General features: G+C 43.2%; 1 protein-coding gene across 1 annotated transcript in view; it reads left to right on the top strand.

Annotated features, from left to right (window-relative positions):
* Positions 1-18644, top strand: part of LOC143803973 (mucin-4-like) — a 74838-nt gene that overhangs the window by 18929 nt on the left and 37265 nt on the right. Inside the window, exons 7-8 of the mRNA XM_077281724.1 lie at positions 5854-6010; positions 10781-10963. Coding sequence (XP_077137839.1) covers positions 5854-6010; positions 10781-10963 — 340 coding nt within the window. The remainder of the gene's footprint in view (positions 1-5853; positions 6011-10780; positions 10964-18644) is intronic.

Here is an 18644-nt window from a genome sequence, read left to right on the forward strand (position 1 = left end):
GGCTGTTGGGGGGGCTGTATTACATTCTATGGGGGCTGTGCTGTCTTACATTCTATGGGGGCTGTGCTGTATTACATTCTCTGGGGGGCTGGCTGCATTACATTCTATGGAAGCTGTGCTGTATTACATTCTATGGGGGGATTTATTACATTCTATTGGGGCTGGCTGCATGAGGAAGAGCAGGAGGGGCTGCAGTAACTGGTGTAGGAGGTGAAGAAAACCCTGATAGAAGTAGGGTCATCAATCCTGGGTGTCGGCAGCACATCTGCCGTGGAAGGGTGAGACTTAGTCAAGACCTCAAACATGTTCACCCAGTGTGCCATCAGTGAAATGTAGCATCCCTGGCCACAAGCGCTTGTCCACATGTTAGTCATAAACATGTGACTATGGGGGCTGTGTTGCATTACATTCTATGAGGGATGTGCTGCATTATGTTCTATGGGGGCTGTGCTGTATTTTATTCTATGGGGGCTGTGCTGTATTACATTCTATGGGGGCTGTGCTGCATTACATACTATGGGGGGCTGGCTGCATTGCATTCTATGGGGGCTGTGCTGCATTACATTCTATGGGAGCTGTGCTGCATTGCATTCTATGGGGGCTGGCTGCATTATATTCTATGGGTGGCTGGCTGCATTACATACTATGGGTGGCTGGCTGCATTACATTCTATGGGGACTGGCTGCATTACATTCTATGGGGGCTGGCTGCATTACATTCTATGGGGGGCTGTATTACATTCTATGTGGGAGGGCTGTATTACATTCTATGGGGGGCTGTATTACATTCTATGGGGGGCTGTATTACATTCTATGGGGGCTGTATTACATTCTATGGGGGCTACATTATATTCTATGGGGGCTGTATTACATTCTATGGGGTGCTGTATTATATTCTATGGAGGGGCTATATTATATTTTATGGGGGGCTGCATTATGCTGTATGAGGGGGCTACCATATATTATATATGCAGGGGCTGCATTATACTATATGAGGGGGCTGCATTATATTCTCTGGGGGGTTACATTATACTCAGGGGGATACAATATATTCTGTGGGGTGACTGCATTATACTCTGGGGTGGCATCACTATACTATATGTGGGCTGCATTATACTGTATCGAGGACTATGGGGAATACATTATACTATATGAAGAACTATTGGGTGCATTATGCTATGGGAAGTGAATTGTACTACATGGATGACAATGGCGGGGCATTATACTATATGGAGCACTATGAGGAATGTAGTATACTATTTGGAGGACTGAGGAGTGTATTATACTATATGGAGGACTGTGGCAGTACATTATACTATATGGAGGACTGAGGAGTGTATTATACTATATGGAGGACTGAGGTGCACATTATAATACATGGAGGACTATGGGATGCATTATACTAAACAAGCAAAATGCTGCCTATTCATCAAGTGATTGGATTGTTTATGTGGGAACAGAAATCCTTGTTCTCAGCAGCACATCGCCAGTGTAAACTGTAGTTGTGCTGCTGATAACATGATATTGTATGGGGACAGATTGATCTAATTGTGATTGTTCTGTTCCCATCATTTTTTCTCAGTTGCTGTAAAGAGGCCGGGAAACAAGCGAATGACTTCAGTATTGTCATCACACTCGTTTAGTGGCCTGAGATCAATGCATGTAAATACAACAGAAATGCTTCGCAAGGAGACCAGGCAAGGATGATGACAGTTGTAGTTAGCACCCGACACCTGGGAATAGCACTAACTCTACGACTTTTACCAGCTGCCAGAGCATTTAATTCTGGTATGTGTAATGTTTTTAGGGTTGATGTCAGCTGCGTAATGTCAGCTGCTGTCAATCCCTGGTGTAAATAATGGAGAGGTGTCTATCAGACACCCCCACTACTAGCCCAGACCTGGTGAGACCCAGCGACTTTGAAGAGTGGTGACGGTAGTAACAATACCACTCTTCACAGTCGCCGAGCTCAGCGCAAGACCCGGAATATCTGAAGAGGGGTGACATTACTGATGTCACCGCTCTTCAGAGTCACCGGGTCTCGTGCTGCGTAGCGGAACCAAAAGTGGCTGTAGGCAACGTTTATGGAGCATCAGAATGAGGTTCCATAGCCTTTGGTTGTCTCATTCCCTTCATTATCTACGAGATCCAGTTATGTAGGTAAAGTAGCGGCTTTTCTTGGTACTGCAACTAAAAGCCATAAATAGCACTGAGCTGTAATGCTGGATACAGCTGTAATTATATGTTATATAGCCGTGTTACACTCCCCTCACTTCTTGTAACCTACAAGTGTACAAATATATCATACAGTCACCATGTGACAAGTGGGCCTCTATAACTTCAAATGCCAGGGCTGAATTTTAGTCCTAGTCCGGCCCTGCTGCCTAGAGACTGTATTCAGCCACTTTCCCTGCTCCTGCAACTCTATCTCTCTCCTTAGGCTATATCAGAATTTATCTGATACACACAGCAAAGAACATACTGTAATTAGCCAATACAAGGACTGTTACTATCAGGGCCGGACTGGCCATCGGGCACTTCTGGCAAATGCCAGAAGGGCCGATGCCAGTAGTGGGCCGCTGCACTGTTCCTCCCCCTCCCCCCGCCAGTGCCACCGCCGCCGCATTTAACTATGCCGGCGTCTATGACGCCGGTATAGTTCAATGCAATGATGGAGGAGAGAGCGTCTCCTGATGCTCCCTCTCCTATCATTCCCCGCTCTGCCTCTGACAGTACACTGTGGGTGCGCGAAGACGTCATATCATCGCGCACCTGCTGTGTCCTGCAGCCACCGAGACAGGAGCAGGGACGAGCAGCGCGGGCAAAAGGAAAGGTGAGGAGAGTGTTTTTTTTTTTTTTAACTGGACTGTGGGGCCATTATCGGGGGGGTTGGTGGGGGAGAGATGAGATGTGGGCTGTGCTCTATATACCCCTGTGCGGCCTGTGCTGTATATACCCCGGTGCGGCCTGTGCTCTATATACCCCTGTGCGGCCTGTGCTGTATATACCCTTGTGCGGGCTGTGCTGTATATACCCCTGTGCGGGCTGTGCTGTATATACCCCTGTGAGGGCTGTGCTGTATATACCCCTGTGCGGGCTGTGCTGTATATACCCCTGTGCGGGCTGTGCTGTATATACCCCTGTGCGGGCTGTGCTGTATATACCCCTGTGCGGGCTGTGCTGTATATACCCCTGTGCGGGCTGTGCTCTATATACCCCTGTGCGGCCTGTGCTCTATATACCCCTGTGCGGCCTGTGCTCTATATACCCCTGTGCGGGCTGTGCTCTATATACCCCTGTGCGGCCTGTGCTCTATATACCCCTGTGCGGCCTGTGCTCTATATACCCCTGTGCGGCCTGTGCTGTATATACCCCTGTGCGGCCTGTGCTGTATATACCCCGGTGCGGGCTGTGCTCTATATACCCCTGTGCGGCCTGTGCTCTATATACCCCTGTGCGGGCTGTGCTGTATATACCCCTGTGCGGGCTGTGCTGTATATACCCCTGTGCGGGCTGTGCTGTATATACCCCTGTGCGGGCTGTGCTGTATATACCCCTGTGCAGGCTGTGCTCTATATACCCCTGTGTGGGCTGTGTTCTATATACCCCTGTGCGGGCTTTGCTGTATATACTCCTGTGCAGGCTGTGCTGTATATACCCCTGTGCGGGCTGTGCTGTATATACCCCTGTGCGGGCTGTGCTCTATATACCCCTGTGCGGGCTGTGCTCTATATACCCCTGTGCAGGCTGTGCTGTATATACCCCTGTGCGGGCTGTGCTGTATATACCCCTGTGCGGGCTGTGCTCTATATACCCCTGTGCGGGCTGTGCTCTATATACCCCTGTGCGGGCTGTGCTCTATATACCCCTGTGCGGGCTGTGCTGTATATACCCCTGTGCGGGCTGTGCTGTATATTCCCCTGTGCGGGCTGTGCTGTATATACCCCTGTGTGGGCTGTGCTGTATACTACTACGCAGGCTGTGCTGTATACTACTACGCCGTCTGTGCTGTATACTACTACGCGGACTGTGCTATATTATGCAGGCTGTGCTATATTATGCAGGCTGTGCTATATTATGCAGGCTGTGCTATATACTATGCAAGTTGTGCTATATACTATGCGGGCTTTGCTATATACTATAGGGGGTATATTATATTCTATGGGGGAGGCTGTGTTATATACTATGTGGCTGTGTTATATACTATTGCGGGGGTATATTATATTCTGTAGGGGAGGCTGTGTTATATACTATGGGGGTATATTCTATTCTATGGGGGAGACTGTCTTATATACTATGGGGGGCTGCATTATATTCTATGGGGGGCTACATTATACTGTATATTATGGGGAGGTGGGCTGTATTATATTCTATGGGGGGCTGTATTAGATTTTATGAGGGACGATTGCATCATACTCTGATGGGGCTGAATTATATTCTATGGGGAGGTGGGCTGTATTCTATTCTATTCGGGGCTACATTAAATTCTATGGGGGGCTGTATTATATTTATATTCTATGAGGGGCGATTTCATCACACTCTATGGGGGGGCTGCATTATATTCTATGGGGGGGTTACATTATACTCTGGGGTGGCTGCATTATACTCTGTAAGGTGGTGGCTGCATTATACTGTATGTGGGCTGCATTATACTGTATCGAGGACTATGGGGAATACGTTATACTATATGAAGAACTATGGCGTGCATTATACTATGGGAAGTGAATTGTACTACATGGATGACTATAGCGGTGCATTATACTATATGGAGCACTATGAGGAGTGTATTATGCTCTGTGGAGGACTGAGCAGTGTATTTTAATATATGGAGGACTATAGGGAGTGTATTATACTATATGGAGGACTGTGGTGCACATTATAATATATGGAGGACAATGGGGTGTATTTTACTAAACAAGTAAAATGCTGCATATTCAGATGGTTTTTGCTGGAACAAAAATCATTATTCTCAGCAGCACATCGCCAGCGTAAACTGTAGATGTGCTGCTGATAACATGATACTGTATGGTGATCGTTCTGTCCCATCATTCTGTCTCAGATGGTGGAAAGAGGACGGGAAACACACGTTGAACAACTTCAGTATGGTCGATCAAACTCATTTAGCGGCCTGAACTCAGCGCATGTAAATACAACCGAAATGCATTTGGGGCCCCATTTTAAACTTTGCCTAGGCGTAGGGCCCCACTTTGCCTAAAACCGGCCCTGCCTACAAGTGTACAAAGATATTATACAGTCACCATGTGACAAGTGGGCCTGTGTAACTTCAAATGCCAGGGCTGAATTTTAGTCCCAGTCCGGCCCTGGTTACTATGATTGTTCAGCTTCAGCACCAGTATCAACACTACAGGACTCTGATTCGATAAACTGTGCACACACAGGCCTGGTCAAGCACTCTCTCCCTCCAATAACAACTATCACAGAGCTGCGCAATGGCATCAATATGCTGAGCCTGACGGTGCTTGTCCTTTTATAACCCCTGATGATGTGACATGGCCAGTCAGTCACAGTAATACACTAACAAGATGGCTACGGCATTACAATGACTTGCAGGCAATCCCTGAAGGCTTATTGGCTGTGTAACATGTGCCAAACGGGGATTCAACTTAGAAATCAAGCACAGAGATTATAGATACAACAGCATAATGCAAGTACAGTGCACTCATCAATACATTAAAAGCTGTTATACCATTTTGTGGCAAAGTGACCCCTAGATCCCTGCATTGGATGCAATCTCTACAGTTACCCCAATTACCTAATGTTATAATGGGACTGGTGTAAATAAAATATGTATGCATTGTAAGTAAATGTTATCATTTCATCTTTCTTTCATCAGACACTCTGGATCAATTAGTTCCCTACTTCACTTGCTCTTTATATGACTACTCGGAATACACTCTTAACAAAGAAACTTTCACATGTGAATCAAACTGTAAAACCACTTGTCAGAATAATGCAACCTGCGTCCATATGAAGGATGAAATTATCTGCAGGTAAGCCTATATATCTGTGGGTAAGGGATTCTAGAAATAACTTTGTGACTTTCTAAACAATTGCGTTGGACAAAGTCATGTCTATTAACTTATTTGCAGTAGGTGCTGCATTAGCCAAGGTCTATTGGAGACTCTATGGGTCTCAACTCTGACTCATTTATGTGACCTCTGTATGACATCTGTATTTCTTTACAGGAACAAGCTACTTAACTGATGTACTTGAGGTTGTTTCATGATTATTTTATAGTCTAAATAGGCTCCCAATCACCTGACAAACAAGCAAAACACTTGTTCGTAGGGTGAAATGACCTATTGTGCTATACAAAAGATTATCTTCAAGTGTATGGAAGCTAGGCTGCACCCACTGGTTGGGAGTCTGTATAACACATACATACCCTCCGTTCCTGGTTCAGAAACCTGCAAATCCTCATAGCGCACACACTGTGACAGCAGACTTATCAATTTGGACTGGACAACCGCTTTAATACAGATAACACATACCCCACAAAGGGAGTCATACAAATAACAGAGCACCAGAACAACAGTGGCGAATAACGTATTAGAGTTGATAAAATATCAATATAAAAGGTCTATATCTTATATTAGTAAATTGGAGCCACTGTGAATGCAGCCAATAGAAAATAGGAGGGACGCCCACAAATTGTAATGGATACATAGGTATAGAAAGTGTATCCATGTTGTATCAGTCATAAACAGAGGTGTAGCTAGGAGTTTGGCTCAGGTGAGCAAAATGTCTGAGTGGGCCCTAACCAGGTAACCCTGATTATTACGACTATGGGGCACACCCTACTAATGGATATAGGAGACCCTAAGCAGAAGACTATGCTGCTACTAAAAATAAATCTCTACACAAAGACCAAAAGCGATATTGTTTCCATAGGGTAGCCATATAGTAATAAATACTAATCCTTCAGATTATATAAGAGATCACAGGGCAGTTATAGATTGACTTACAGCTAATGTTCTTTCTGATAGAGTCGCTCACTTTTCCCATCTTTTCCATCTTGTCCAGACCGACATGGGAACTTCACTGCAGAGTTTACGACAAAAACACATTTGACTTCTCACATTTCCAGCACCGTCCCTATCTATTCACAACTTGCACAAATTCCTCTTCCTGCTGATACCCCAATGCTGAGCCGCTGCTGCTGTATGTGTCACTATTATTGCACCTGATGTTTGGCATAATAACAGTGTTCCACTTACTGGCCCACATAGTAGTGCACACCACTATGCCCCTTACATAGTTATAATGCATCTGTCGTGCCCTCTAGATGGTAAAATAAACCTCTAGAATAGATTAATGACCTGTGCAAGTGCCCTAGAAAAAAGTGCCCACATTTTTACCCCTAGAAAGTAATGATGCCCTCAGTTTGCCCATTTGACAGTCACATTACTCTTAGCTCCCCAATAGCATTAAGTGCCCACTTAACATTTAATAATGTCATGCGTTTCCCCCTGACAGCTCCTCTATATAGAATATGATGAGCTCACCTCTCCCCTATACAGAGTATAATGCCTCCCAAACTGTATTATGAGTCCACGGTGTACAATGGTGGACCCTTAGTAGCCCCCACACTATATAATGGCCCTCACACTGTATAATAGCCTTTTAGTGACACCCTACAATGTATAATAAACCCTTAGCAGTCCCCACACTATGTAATGGCCCCCACACTGTATAATGGCCCTAGTAGCACCACACACAGCATAATGGCCCCTTAGTAGCCCCCAAAATGTACAATGGCACCACCGTAGTTCCCACTGTATGATTGCACCCTCACTGTATCATGCCCCAATGCAATACGATTGCCCCACATTAGCTCACGCACAGTTTTATGGCCCCCTCAATAGCTCCTCTGTTGGAATAATGCTTATTATTGCATATTGCAACAGCTACTATTTATTACTCTTTATTAGTTCATGAGTTTCTGTCTCCAGCAATAGTGTTGTCATGCCAACCCATCAGCTACCTGCGGTCAAGTTACATGGTCGCTGATGGTGGAGTTTTTTACGTGCTCCCAGTGCCACCAAATTAAATGTTTTTGCCACAGCGTCATTTAACATGTTAACAGCTGCGGGTGGATAGCGATTCCACGAGCAGCTGTTAGGTGGAAACGTTGCAGGCTCACCGCCAGAGCCCGCAAAAAACAGGGGAAGCCAACCTTAGACATACTTAAACGTCCAAGGTCATGAAGGGGTTATATGATGACATTGAAGAGGACTTGTACATGACTCAACCTGAGGGCTATATCAAAGAGGGTTAAGAAAATCTTGCTTAAAACTACAAAAATATCTCTATGGTCTTAAGCAATCGTCATGGAATGCCAAAATGAACAAAGTCTTATTGGAAGAAGGATTTAAAAGAAATCAAGCAGATCCGTGTTTATACACAAAATGTACAGACATAAAGTGGATGTATATTCACCTTGGAAATGTGACATATTATCAAGGAATCCAGGTCCAAAGAGAAGAAGATGGAAGATATGTGCAAAAATCAACTCAATTCTAAGTCAGTTTGGAATGTCAGAAGTCCAAGGTTTATCAACCCCAATGGAACCATCCTACTTAAGGTTGGAAGGAGAAGATAATCGGTTACCTAATACCGAGAAATACAGAGAGGCAGTGGGAGCACTCCTATCCATAGCAACTATGACTTGACTGGATATTGCCGCAACAATTGGAATTTTCTGTAGATATGTGGAACAAATGCACCAAAAAGACTGGAATGCTGTTAAGAAAATTGTTCGATATTTAAACACGACTCAAGACATATATTTAAAAATAGCTGCAATAGAAGATCTAAAACTCACAGGCTATGTGGATGCAGAAGGGGCTGGTCACTTAAGTGATTGTAAAGGGGATATTTGTTCAAGCTTGGAGAAATATCAATTTCTTGGTCATGAAGAAAACTGGTGTCTGTGGCCTTGTCATCTACAGAAGCATAGTATGTGTCTACAGCCCAAGCAAGACAAGAGGTCATTTGGTTAAACCAATTATTAGGCAATATTGGTAAGCCTTAAACTATACTGATGGCAATTTCTGAAGCCTACCAAGGATACATTTAACTTGCATGCAGTGAGAAAATCAAGGCGAGAACCAACACATTGACTTTAAACATCATCACTTGCGTGATTTGATAGAATGTGACATAATTGAGTTTGTTTATTGTGAGACTGACCAGATAATAGTTAATGCTATGACAAAGCCATATTCAAAAACAAAATTTGAATAATTCAGAACCACTATGGGACTAACAGGATAAGTAATTGTTGAGTGGGGGTATTGGAATAATGGTTATTATTGTATATATTGCAACAACTACTATTTACTACTGTTTAATACTGCATGAGTTTCTGTCTCCAGCAATAGTGTTATATTGCCAGTAGTAATGAACGAGTGCACTCATTGTTTGGGTTTTTGGAGCATGCTCTGGTGGTCTCCAAGTATTTTGGACGTGCTCAGAGATTTGTTTTCGTTGATGCAGCTGCATGATTTGCGGCTGCTAGACAGCCTGAATCCATGTGGGGATTCCCTAACAAACAGGTAACCACCACATGTATTCAGGCTGTCTAGTAGCCGCAAATCATGCAGCTGCATCGATGAAAACATAATCTCCGAGCACGTCCAAAATACTCGGAGACCACCCGAGCAATGAGTACACTTGCTCATCACTAATTGCCAGTTAGTAGCCCGCACTATTTATTTGAGCCCCCTTAGTAGTCTCCACTATGTATGAAGGTACCTTAGTAGCCTCCACTATTGATGATGGAACCTTCAGTTGCCTCCACTATTTATGAAGGCACCCTTAGTAGCCCCCACTTTATTTGAAGGGACCTTAGTAGCACCAACTATTTATGCAAGCCTACTTAGTAGCCCCATCATATGCTCACTTTAACCCAGCGAGTCCAGCAGATCTATTCAGTGACATTATCGAGATGGGACTCTGATGTCCTCTTTATGCAACCTTCCACTTACAGAATGTCGAGTGGCAGTGCAGGGAGACCATTTTACCCTGCGTCACCTCAGAGTGTAACTGTATTGGCATGCTGCACACACCAATACAGTTAAAGGGACTCTGTCAGCACAGAATTACTGTTCAAACCAAGTACAGGCGCTCAGTGCTTCACGGCATGGCCAATCAACACCTTCCCCTTCCTTGTTTTCCATCTATTTCCTGCCTTCTCACACTATATATAGTTAGAGCTGTCAATTACAAAAGAGGAAGGTGGAGATGGATGGATAACAAGTCGGTAGGATGGTGTATTTAAATTATTGGCAGCGCCATGATGCACCGAGCCGTGATACTTAGTGTGAACTGTCATTCTGCTCTGATAGAGTCCCTTTAAGGGTAATGGTAGTTGCAGGTGGACCCATAAAAGTCATGGGCCTGAGGCGGCCACCCCCTCTGCCTCCCTGACAGCTATGCTACTGGTCATAGATCAGTGTTTCCCAAACTCCAGTTCTCACTGCCTCCAGTTGATCATGTTTTCAGGAATTCCCTAGCATTGCACAGCTGATGGAATTATTATCACGGCAACAGAAATTGCCACAGCTTCTGTGAAATACTAAGAAATCCTGAAAACATAGTTTATTGGGGGCTGTGAGGACTGGAGCTTGGTAAACACTGTCATAATCGATAGCATAAAGGATAACTTCCCAAGATACCTTACGACATCCTCCGCAGTATGCAAGCTAACCACAGCCTATGTCTAGTTTAACATACTGAGCTAATTATTTTTTTCTCAGATGCAAAAACTTCAGTATGTACATTACATCTGGGACACATTGTGAGAACCTCTCCATGAATCTTAATGCTTTCTTTGGAATATTATTTGGAGCTTTGGCATTCCTTGTTCTAATTCTACTGGCCATTGGATTGTGTGTCCGCTATTGCCTGAAAAGACAATATCAAGAAAAAGATGCTGAAAAGTAAGTAGGAATCAGACTGAATTTTAAATTTACTATATGCATTTCAGCTAGTAATATACTGTAAGTTACATCAAAGAAAACAGCTCTTATACATATGTATATATATATATATATATATATATATATATATATATACTGTATATATATATATATATATACACTCACTGGCCACTTTATTAGGTACACCTGTCCAACTTCTTGTTAACACTTAATTTCTAATCAGCCAATCACATGGCGGCAACTCAGTGCATTTAGGCATGTAGACATGGTCAAGACAATCTCCTGCAGTTCAAACCGAGCATCAGTATGGGGAAGAAAGGTGATTTGAGTGCCTTTGAACGTGGCATGGTTGTTGGTGCCAGAAGGGCTGGTCTGAGTATTTCAGAAACTGCTGATCTACTGGGATTTTCACGCACAACCATCTCTAGGGTTTACAGAGAATGGTCCGAAAAAGAAAAAAAATCCAGTGAGCGGCAGTTCTGTGGGCGGAAATGCCTTGTTGATGCCAGAGGTCAGAGGAGAATGGGCAGACTGGTTCGAGCTGATAGAAAGGCAACAGTGACTCAAATCGCCACCCGTTACAACCAAGGTAGGCCTAAGAGCATCTCTGAACGCACAGTGCGTCGAACTTTGAGGCAGATGGGCTACAGCAGCAGAAGACCACACCGGGTACCACTCCTTTCAGCTAAGAACAGGAAACTGAGGCTACAATTTGTACAAGCTCATCGAAATTGGACAGTAGAAGATTGGAAAAACGTTGCTTGGTCTGATGAGTCTCGATTTCTGCTGCGACATTCGGATGGTAGGGTCAGAATTTGGTGTAAACAACATGAAAGCATGGATCCATCCTGCCTTGTATGGAGCATCTTTGGGATGTGCAGCCAACAAATCTGCGGCAACTGTGTGATGCCATCATGTCAATATGGACCAAAATCTCTGAGGAATGCTTCCAGCACCTTGTTGAATCTATGCCACGAAGAATTGAGGCAGTTCTGAAGGCAAAAGGGGGTCCAACCCGTTACTAGCATGGTGTACCTAATAAAGTGGCCGGTGAGTGTATATATATATATATATATATATATATATATATATATAAAGTCTCATTTAGACAAGCATATAATTGGTCTGTTTGCTGTGTGGATTATAATTGCACACGAACCATTATTGCCAGTGGACCACTGCACATGACCTATTTTTCATGCGGACTTATGGTCTGCAAACAAAAATTTATATAATTCAATAATTTGGCTTATTTCATGGACAAAAATAAAGAGTGTTATGCAAAGGCATCTGCTGCACATGTCCGCAATGTGGGCAATCACACAGAGCTGTGCACGGAGGCAGTCACTTCTGCTATTTGCGGTCACGAAGGCCTTATTTTACAGTTGTGCTCAAAAGTTTATGTATCCTAGCAGAATTTTTGCTTTCTTGGCCTTTTTTCAGAGAATATGAGTGATAACACCAAAGCTTTTTATCCACTCATGTTTAGTGGTTGAGTGAAGTCATTTATTGTTAAACTACTGTATTTTCTCTTTTTAAATCACAATGACAACCCAAAACATCCAAATGAACCTGATCAAAAGTTCACATACCCTATTTCTTAATACTGTATATTGCCCCCTCTAACATCAATGACAGCTTTTGTGGCAGTTGTGGATGAGGTTTTTGATTTTCTCAGATGGTAAAGCTGCCCACTCTTCTTGGCAAAAAGCCTCCAGTTCCTGTAAATTTCTGGGATGTCTAGAAGGAACTGTGCACTTGAGATCTCCCCACAGTGGCTCAATGATATTGTGGTCAGGAGACTGAAATGTTCACTCCAGAACCTTCACTTTGTTCTGCTGTAGCCAATGACAGGTTGACTGGGCCTTGTGTTTTGGATCGTTGTCATGTTGGAACATCCAAGTACGTCCCATGCGCAGCTTCCGGGCTGATAAGTGCAAATTTACCTCCATATTTGCTGATGATGTGCTGCATTCTTATTTCTTTCAACTTTGACCAAGCTTCCTGAGCCTTTGTAGATCACACATTCCTAAAATATCAGTGATCCACCTCCATGCTTTACAGCAGAAATGGTGTTTAGTGTTGAGCATTCCGATACCGCAAGTATCGGGTATCGGCCGATACTTGCGGTATCAGAATTCCGATACCGAGATCCGATACTTTTGTTGTATCGAGAATCGGTATCGGGATTAATATCAATGTGTAAAAGAAAGAATTAAAATAAAAAATAGGGATATACTCACCTCTCCGGGGGCCCCTGGACTTTACCGCCGTAACTGGGAGCCCTTGTACCTAAGAATGCGCGCTTGAAGGGCCTTAGATGATGTCACGGCGCTCTGATTGGTCCGTAGCGGTCGTGTGACCGCTATGCGACCAATCACAAAGCCGTGACGTCACCTAAGGTCTTTCAAGCGCTTGAAAGACCTTAGGTGACGTCACGGCTTTGTGATTGGTCGCGTAGCGGTCACGTGACCGCTACGCGACCAATTAGAAGCTGCGGACTGTTGTGAATTCCGTTCTCGGGCTCCCTCCTGTGGTCATGAGTGGTACTGTGTGAGTTTGTTCTTGGGCTCCCTCTGGTGGCCTTTAGCGATATGGCTGGTCTTGGCTGGGTTCAGCTGCATTTCCTGCTATGCTGGGCCTATTTAATTCAGCTGGACCTTCACTTGTTGCCTGCTGTCGGTGTATTCAGTCCTGATTCTGAGCTCTCCTGAATATTCCTTGTGACCAGTCTCCTTCTGGAGAAGATAAGTTTGCTTGTTCATTTTGCTCATTATTTCCTTGAAAACGTTTCTCAGTATATTATGAGTTCAGTCCAGCTTGCTTTAGTGTGATTTTTCGCTTGCTGGTTAGTTCTGGGGTGCAGAGTGCGCCCCTCACATTGTGAGTCGGTGTGGGGGTTCTTGTATTCTCTGCGTGGTTTATTTTTGATAGTTTTTGTACTGACCGCACAGATCTATCTATTTTCTGTCTATCTAGTATTAGCGGGCCTCATTTGCTAAATCTGTTTCATTTCTACGTTTGTATTTTCCCCTTAACTCACCGTTATTATTTGTGGGGGGCTATCTAAAACTTTGGGGTTATTTCTCTGAGGCAAGTGAGGTCTTTGCTTTCTCTCTAGGGGTAGTCAGTTTCTCAGGCTGTGAAGAGGCGTCTAGGTTTTCAGGTAACGCTCCACGGCTGCCTTTAGTGTGTGTGGATAGGATCAGGATTGCGGTCAGTATAGCTTCCACATCCCCAGAACTTGTCCTAATATTCAGGTCATATGTGTCAGGTCAGTTTTGAGATCCTACCACCGGATCATAACAGTACAGCAGGCCCGAAAGTGTTAATGCAGCAGAAGAGGGAGAAGAGAAATCCTAAGGTCATTTTTTTTTTTTCCTCTGCACTGTGTTTAGCCTCTCTCCTCCCCTTAATCTCTGGGTGGTTCTGAATGCAGCTGCTGATATGGACATTCAGAGTCTGTCTTCTAGTGTGGATCATCTCACTGCAAGGGTTCAGGGCATTCAGGATTATGTAGTCCGCAGTCCTATGTCAGAGCCTAAAATACCAATTCCTGAGCTGTTCTCTGGAGATAGATCTAGGTTCTTGAACTTTAACCCCTTCACCCCAAAGCCTGTTTTCACCTAAGTGACACGGCCAATTTTTACAATTCTGACCACTGTCACTTTATGAGGTCATAACTCTGAAACGCTTCAACGGATCCTGGTGATTCTGAGATTGTTTTCTCGTGACATATTGTACTTTATGATAGTGGTAAAACTTCTTCGATATGACTTGCATTTATTTGTGAAAAAAACAGAAATTTGTCGAAAATTATGAAAATTTAGCAATTTTCAAATTTTTCTTTTTTATGCCCTTAAATTAGAGAGTTATATCACATAATATAGTTAATAAACAACATTTCCCACATGTCTGCTTTACATCAGCACAATTTTGGAAACATAATTTTTTTTTGTTAGGGAGTTATAAGGGTTAAAAGTTGACCAGCGATTTCTCATTTTTGCAACAAAATTTGCAAAACCATTTTTTTTATGGACCACCTCACACTTGAAGTGACTTTGAGGGGTCTTTATGACAGAAAATGCCCAAAAGTGACACCATTCTAAAAACTGCACCCCTCAAGTTACTCAAAACCACATTCAAAAAGTTTATTAACCCTTCAGGTGCTTCACAGGAATTTTTGGAATGTTTAAAAAAAAATGAACATTCAACTTTTTTTTCACAAAATTTTTACTTCAGATCCAATTTGTTTTACTTTACCAAGGGTAACAGGAGAAATTGGACCAAAAAAGTTGTTGTACAATTTGTCCTGAGTACGCCGATACCCCACATGTTGGGGTAAACCATTGATTGGGCAGATGGCAGAGCTCGGAAGGGAAGGAGCGCCATTTGACTTTTCAATGCAAAATTGGCTGGAATTGAGATCGGAACCCATGTCGTGTTTGGAGAGCCCCTGACGTGCCTAAACAGTGGAAACCCCCACAAGTGACACCATTTTGGAAAGAAGACCCCCTACGGAACTTATCTAGATGTGTGGTGAGCACTTTTAACCCCCAGTTGTTTCACTAAAGTTTAGAATGTAGCGCTATGAAAATTAAAAAATAATTTTTTCTTTCCACTAAATGATGTTTTAGCCCGCAATTTTTTTTCCCCAAGGGTAACAGGAGAAATTGGACCACAAAATTTATTGTCCAATTTGTCCTGAGTACGCTGATACCCCATACATTGAGGGGAACCACTGTTTGGGCACACGGCAGAGCTCGGAAGGGAAGGAGCGCCGTTTGAAATGCAGACTTAGATGGATTGGTCTGCAGGTGTCATGTTGCATTTGCAGAGCCCCTGATGCACCTAAACAGTAGAAACCCCCCACAAGTGACCCCATATTGGAAACTAGACCCCCCACGGAACTTATATAGATGTGTTGTGAGAACTTTGAACCAACAAGTGTTTCACTACAGTTTATCACGCAGAGCCGTGAAAATAAAAAATATTTTTTTTTCTCCACGAAAATTATATTTTAGCCCCCACGTTTTTATTTTCTCAAGGGTAACAGGAGAAATTGGACAACAAAACTTGTTGTCCAATTTGTCCTGAGTACGCTGATACCCCATATATGGGGGGGAACCACTGTTTGTGCGCACGGCAGAGCTCGGAAGGGAAGGAGCGCCGTTTGAAATGCAGACTTAGATGGATTGGTCTGCAGGTGTCATGTTGCATTTGCAGAGCCCCTGATGTACCTAAACAGTAGAAACCCCCCACAAGTGACCCCATATTGGAAACTAGACCCCCCACGGAACTTATCTAGATGTGTTGTGAGAACTTTGAACCAACAAGTGTTTCACTACAGTTTATCACGCAGAGCCGCGAAAATAAAAAATATATTTTTTTCCACGAAAATTATATTTTAGCCCCCATGTTTTTATTTTCCCAACGGTAAGGCTGGTTTCACACTTGCGTTTTTATCTGCATGCGTTTTTAAAAAAAACGCATGTGTGAAAAAACGCATGTAAACGCGGTAAAACGCATGTGTTTTTTAGACGCATGCGTTTTTATAGAAAAACACAAGAAAACAAGAAAAAACCAAAAAAATCTAACCCTAACCCTACCCCTAACCCTACCCCTAACCCTACCCCTAACCCTAACCTGAAATACGTGGCACTGAAATACGTGGCACTGAAATACGTGGCACTGAAATACGTTTATATACGTATATACGTATATAAGTGCCACGATATTTCAGTGGCCACGTATATAAGTGCCACGTATATAAGTGCCACGTATATAAGTGCCACGTATATAAGTGCCACGTATATAAGTGCCACGTATATAAGTGCCACGTATTTCAGTGCCACGTATTTCAGTGCCACGATATTTCAAAGACGTGGCACTGAAATACATGGCACTGAAATATCGTGGCACTGAAAGACGTGGCACTGAAATATCGTGGCACTGAAATATCGTGGCACTGAAATACGTGGCACTGAAAGACGTGGCACTGAAAGACGTGGCACTGAAATACGTGGCACTATGACTGTCAGAAAATGTTCATTAAACGTTTAGGGGTGAGTTTAGGGGTAGGGTTAGGGTTAGGGTTTGGATCCCTTTATCACCTTGATGGTGGTGGGTGACTTTTCAGTATGTGTTCTGGTTTTTCTCTATAAAAACGCATGCGTTTTTTACGCAAACAAACGCGTTGAGATCGAATGCCATGTTGCGTTTGGAGAGCCCCTGATGTGCCTAAACAGTGAAAACTCCCCAATTCTAACTGAAACCCTAACCCCAACCCTAACCCTAGCCCTATCCCTAGTCCTAACCCTAGCGCTACTTTCACACTAGCGTTTTTTTTGCATACGTCGCAATGCGTCGTTTTGGCGAAAAAACGCATCCTGCAAAGTCATCTGCAGGATGCGTTTTTTCCCCATAGACTAACATTAGCGACGTATTGACACACGTCACAAGCGTCGTGCGATGGTTGCGTCGTGTTGTGGCGGACCGCCAGCAGCAAAAAACGTTACATGTAACTTTTTTTGTGCCGACGGTCCACCATTTCCGACCGCGCATGCGTGGCTGGAACTCCACCCCCACCTCCCCGCACCTCACAATGGGGCAGCGGATGCGTGGAAAAACAGCATCCGCTGCCCCCGTTGTGCAGCGCTTGCACAGTATGCGTCGGTATGTCGGGCCGACGCAGCGCGACGGCCCTGTACCGACGCTAGTGTGAAAGTAGCCTAACGGGAAAATGGAAATAAATATATTTTTTTAAATTTTATTATTTTTCCCTAACTAAGGGGGTGATGAAGGGGGATTTGATTTACTTATATAGCGTTTTTTTGGCGGATTTTTATGGTTGGCAGCCATCACACACTAAGACGCTTTTTATTGCAAAAAATAGTTTTTGCATCACCACATTTTGAGAGCTATAATTTTTCCATATTTTGGTCCACAGAGTCATGTGAGATCTTGTTTTTTGCGGGACGAGTTGACGTTTTTATTGGTACCATTTTCGGGTACATGACATTTTTTGATCGCTTTTTATTTCGATTTTTGGGAGGCGGAATGAACAAAAACCAGCAATTCCTGAAATTCTTTTAGGAGAGGCGTTTATACCGTTCCGCGTTTGGTAAAAAGGATAAAGCAGTTTTATTCTTCGGGTCAGTACGATTACAGCGATAACTCATTTATGTAATTTTTTTATGTTTTGGCGCTTTTACACAATAAAAACTATTTTATATAAAAAAATAATTGTTTTTGCATCGCTTTATTCTGAGAGCTATAACTTTTTTATTTTTCTGCTGATGATGCTGTATGGCGGCTTTTTTTTTGCGGGACAAGATGACGTTTTCAGCGGTACCATGCTTATTTATATCCGTCTTTTTGATCGCGTGTTATTCCACTTTTTGTTTGGCAGTATGAGAATAAAGCGTTGTTTTTTGCCTCGTTTTTTTTTTTTTTTCTACGGTGTTCACTGAAGGGGTTAACTAGTGATATAGTTTTATAGGTGGGGTCGTTACGGACGCGGTGATACTAAATATGTGTACTTTTATTGTGTGATTTTTTTTAAATTTAGATAAAGAAATGTATTTATGGGAATATATATATTTTTTTCTTTATTTAGGAATTTTTTTATTTATTTTTTTTTACACATGTGGAACATTTTTTTTTAAACTTTTTTACTTTG

The sequence above is a fragment of the Ranitomeya variabilis genome, chromosome 2 (genome assembly GCF_051348905.1).
Source record: "Ranitomeya variabilis isolate aRanVar5 chromosome 2, aRanVar5.hap1, whole genome shotgun sequence".
Classification (NCBI taxonomy): Eukaryota; Metazoa; Chordata; class Amphibia; order Anura; family Dendrobatidae; genus Ranitomeya; species Ranitomeya variabilis.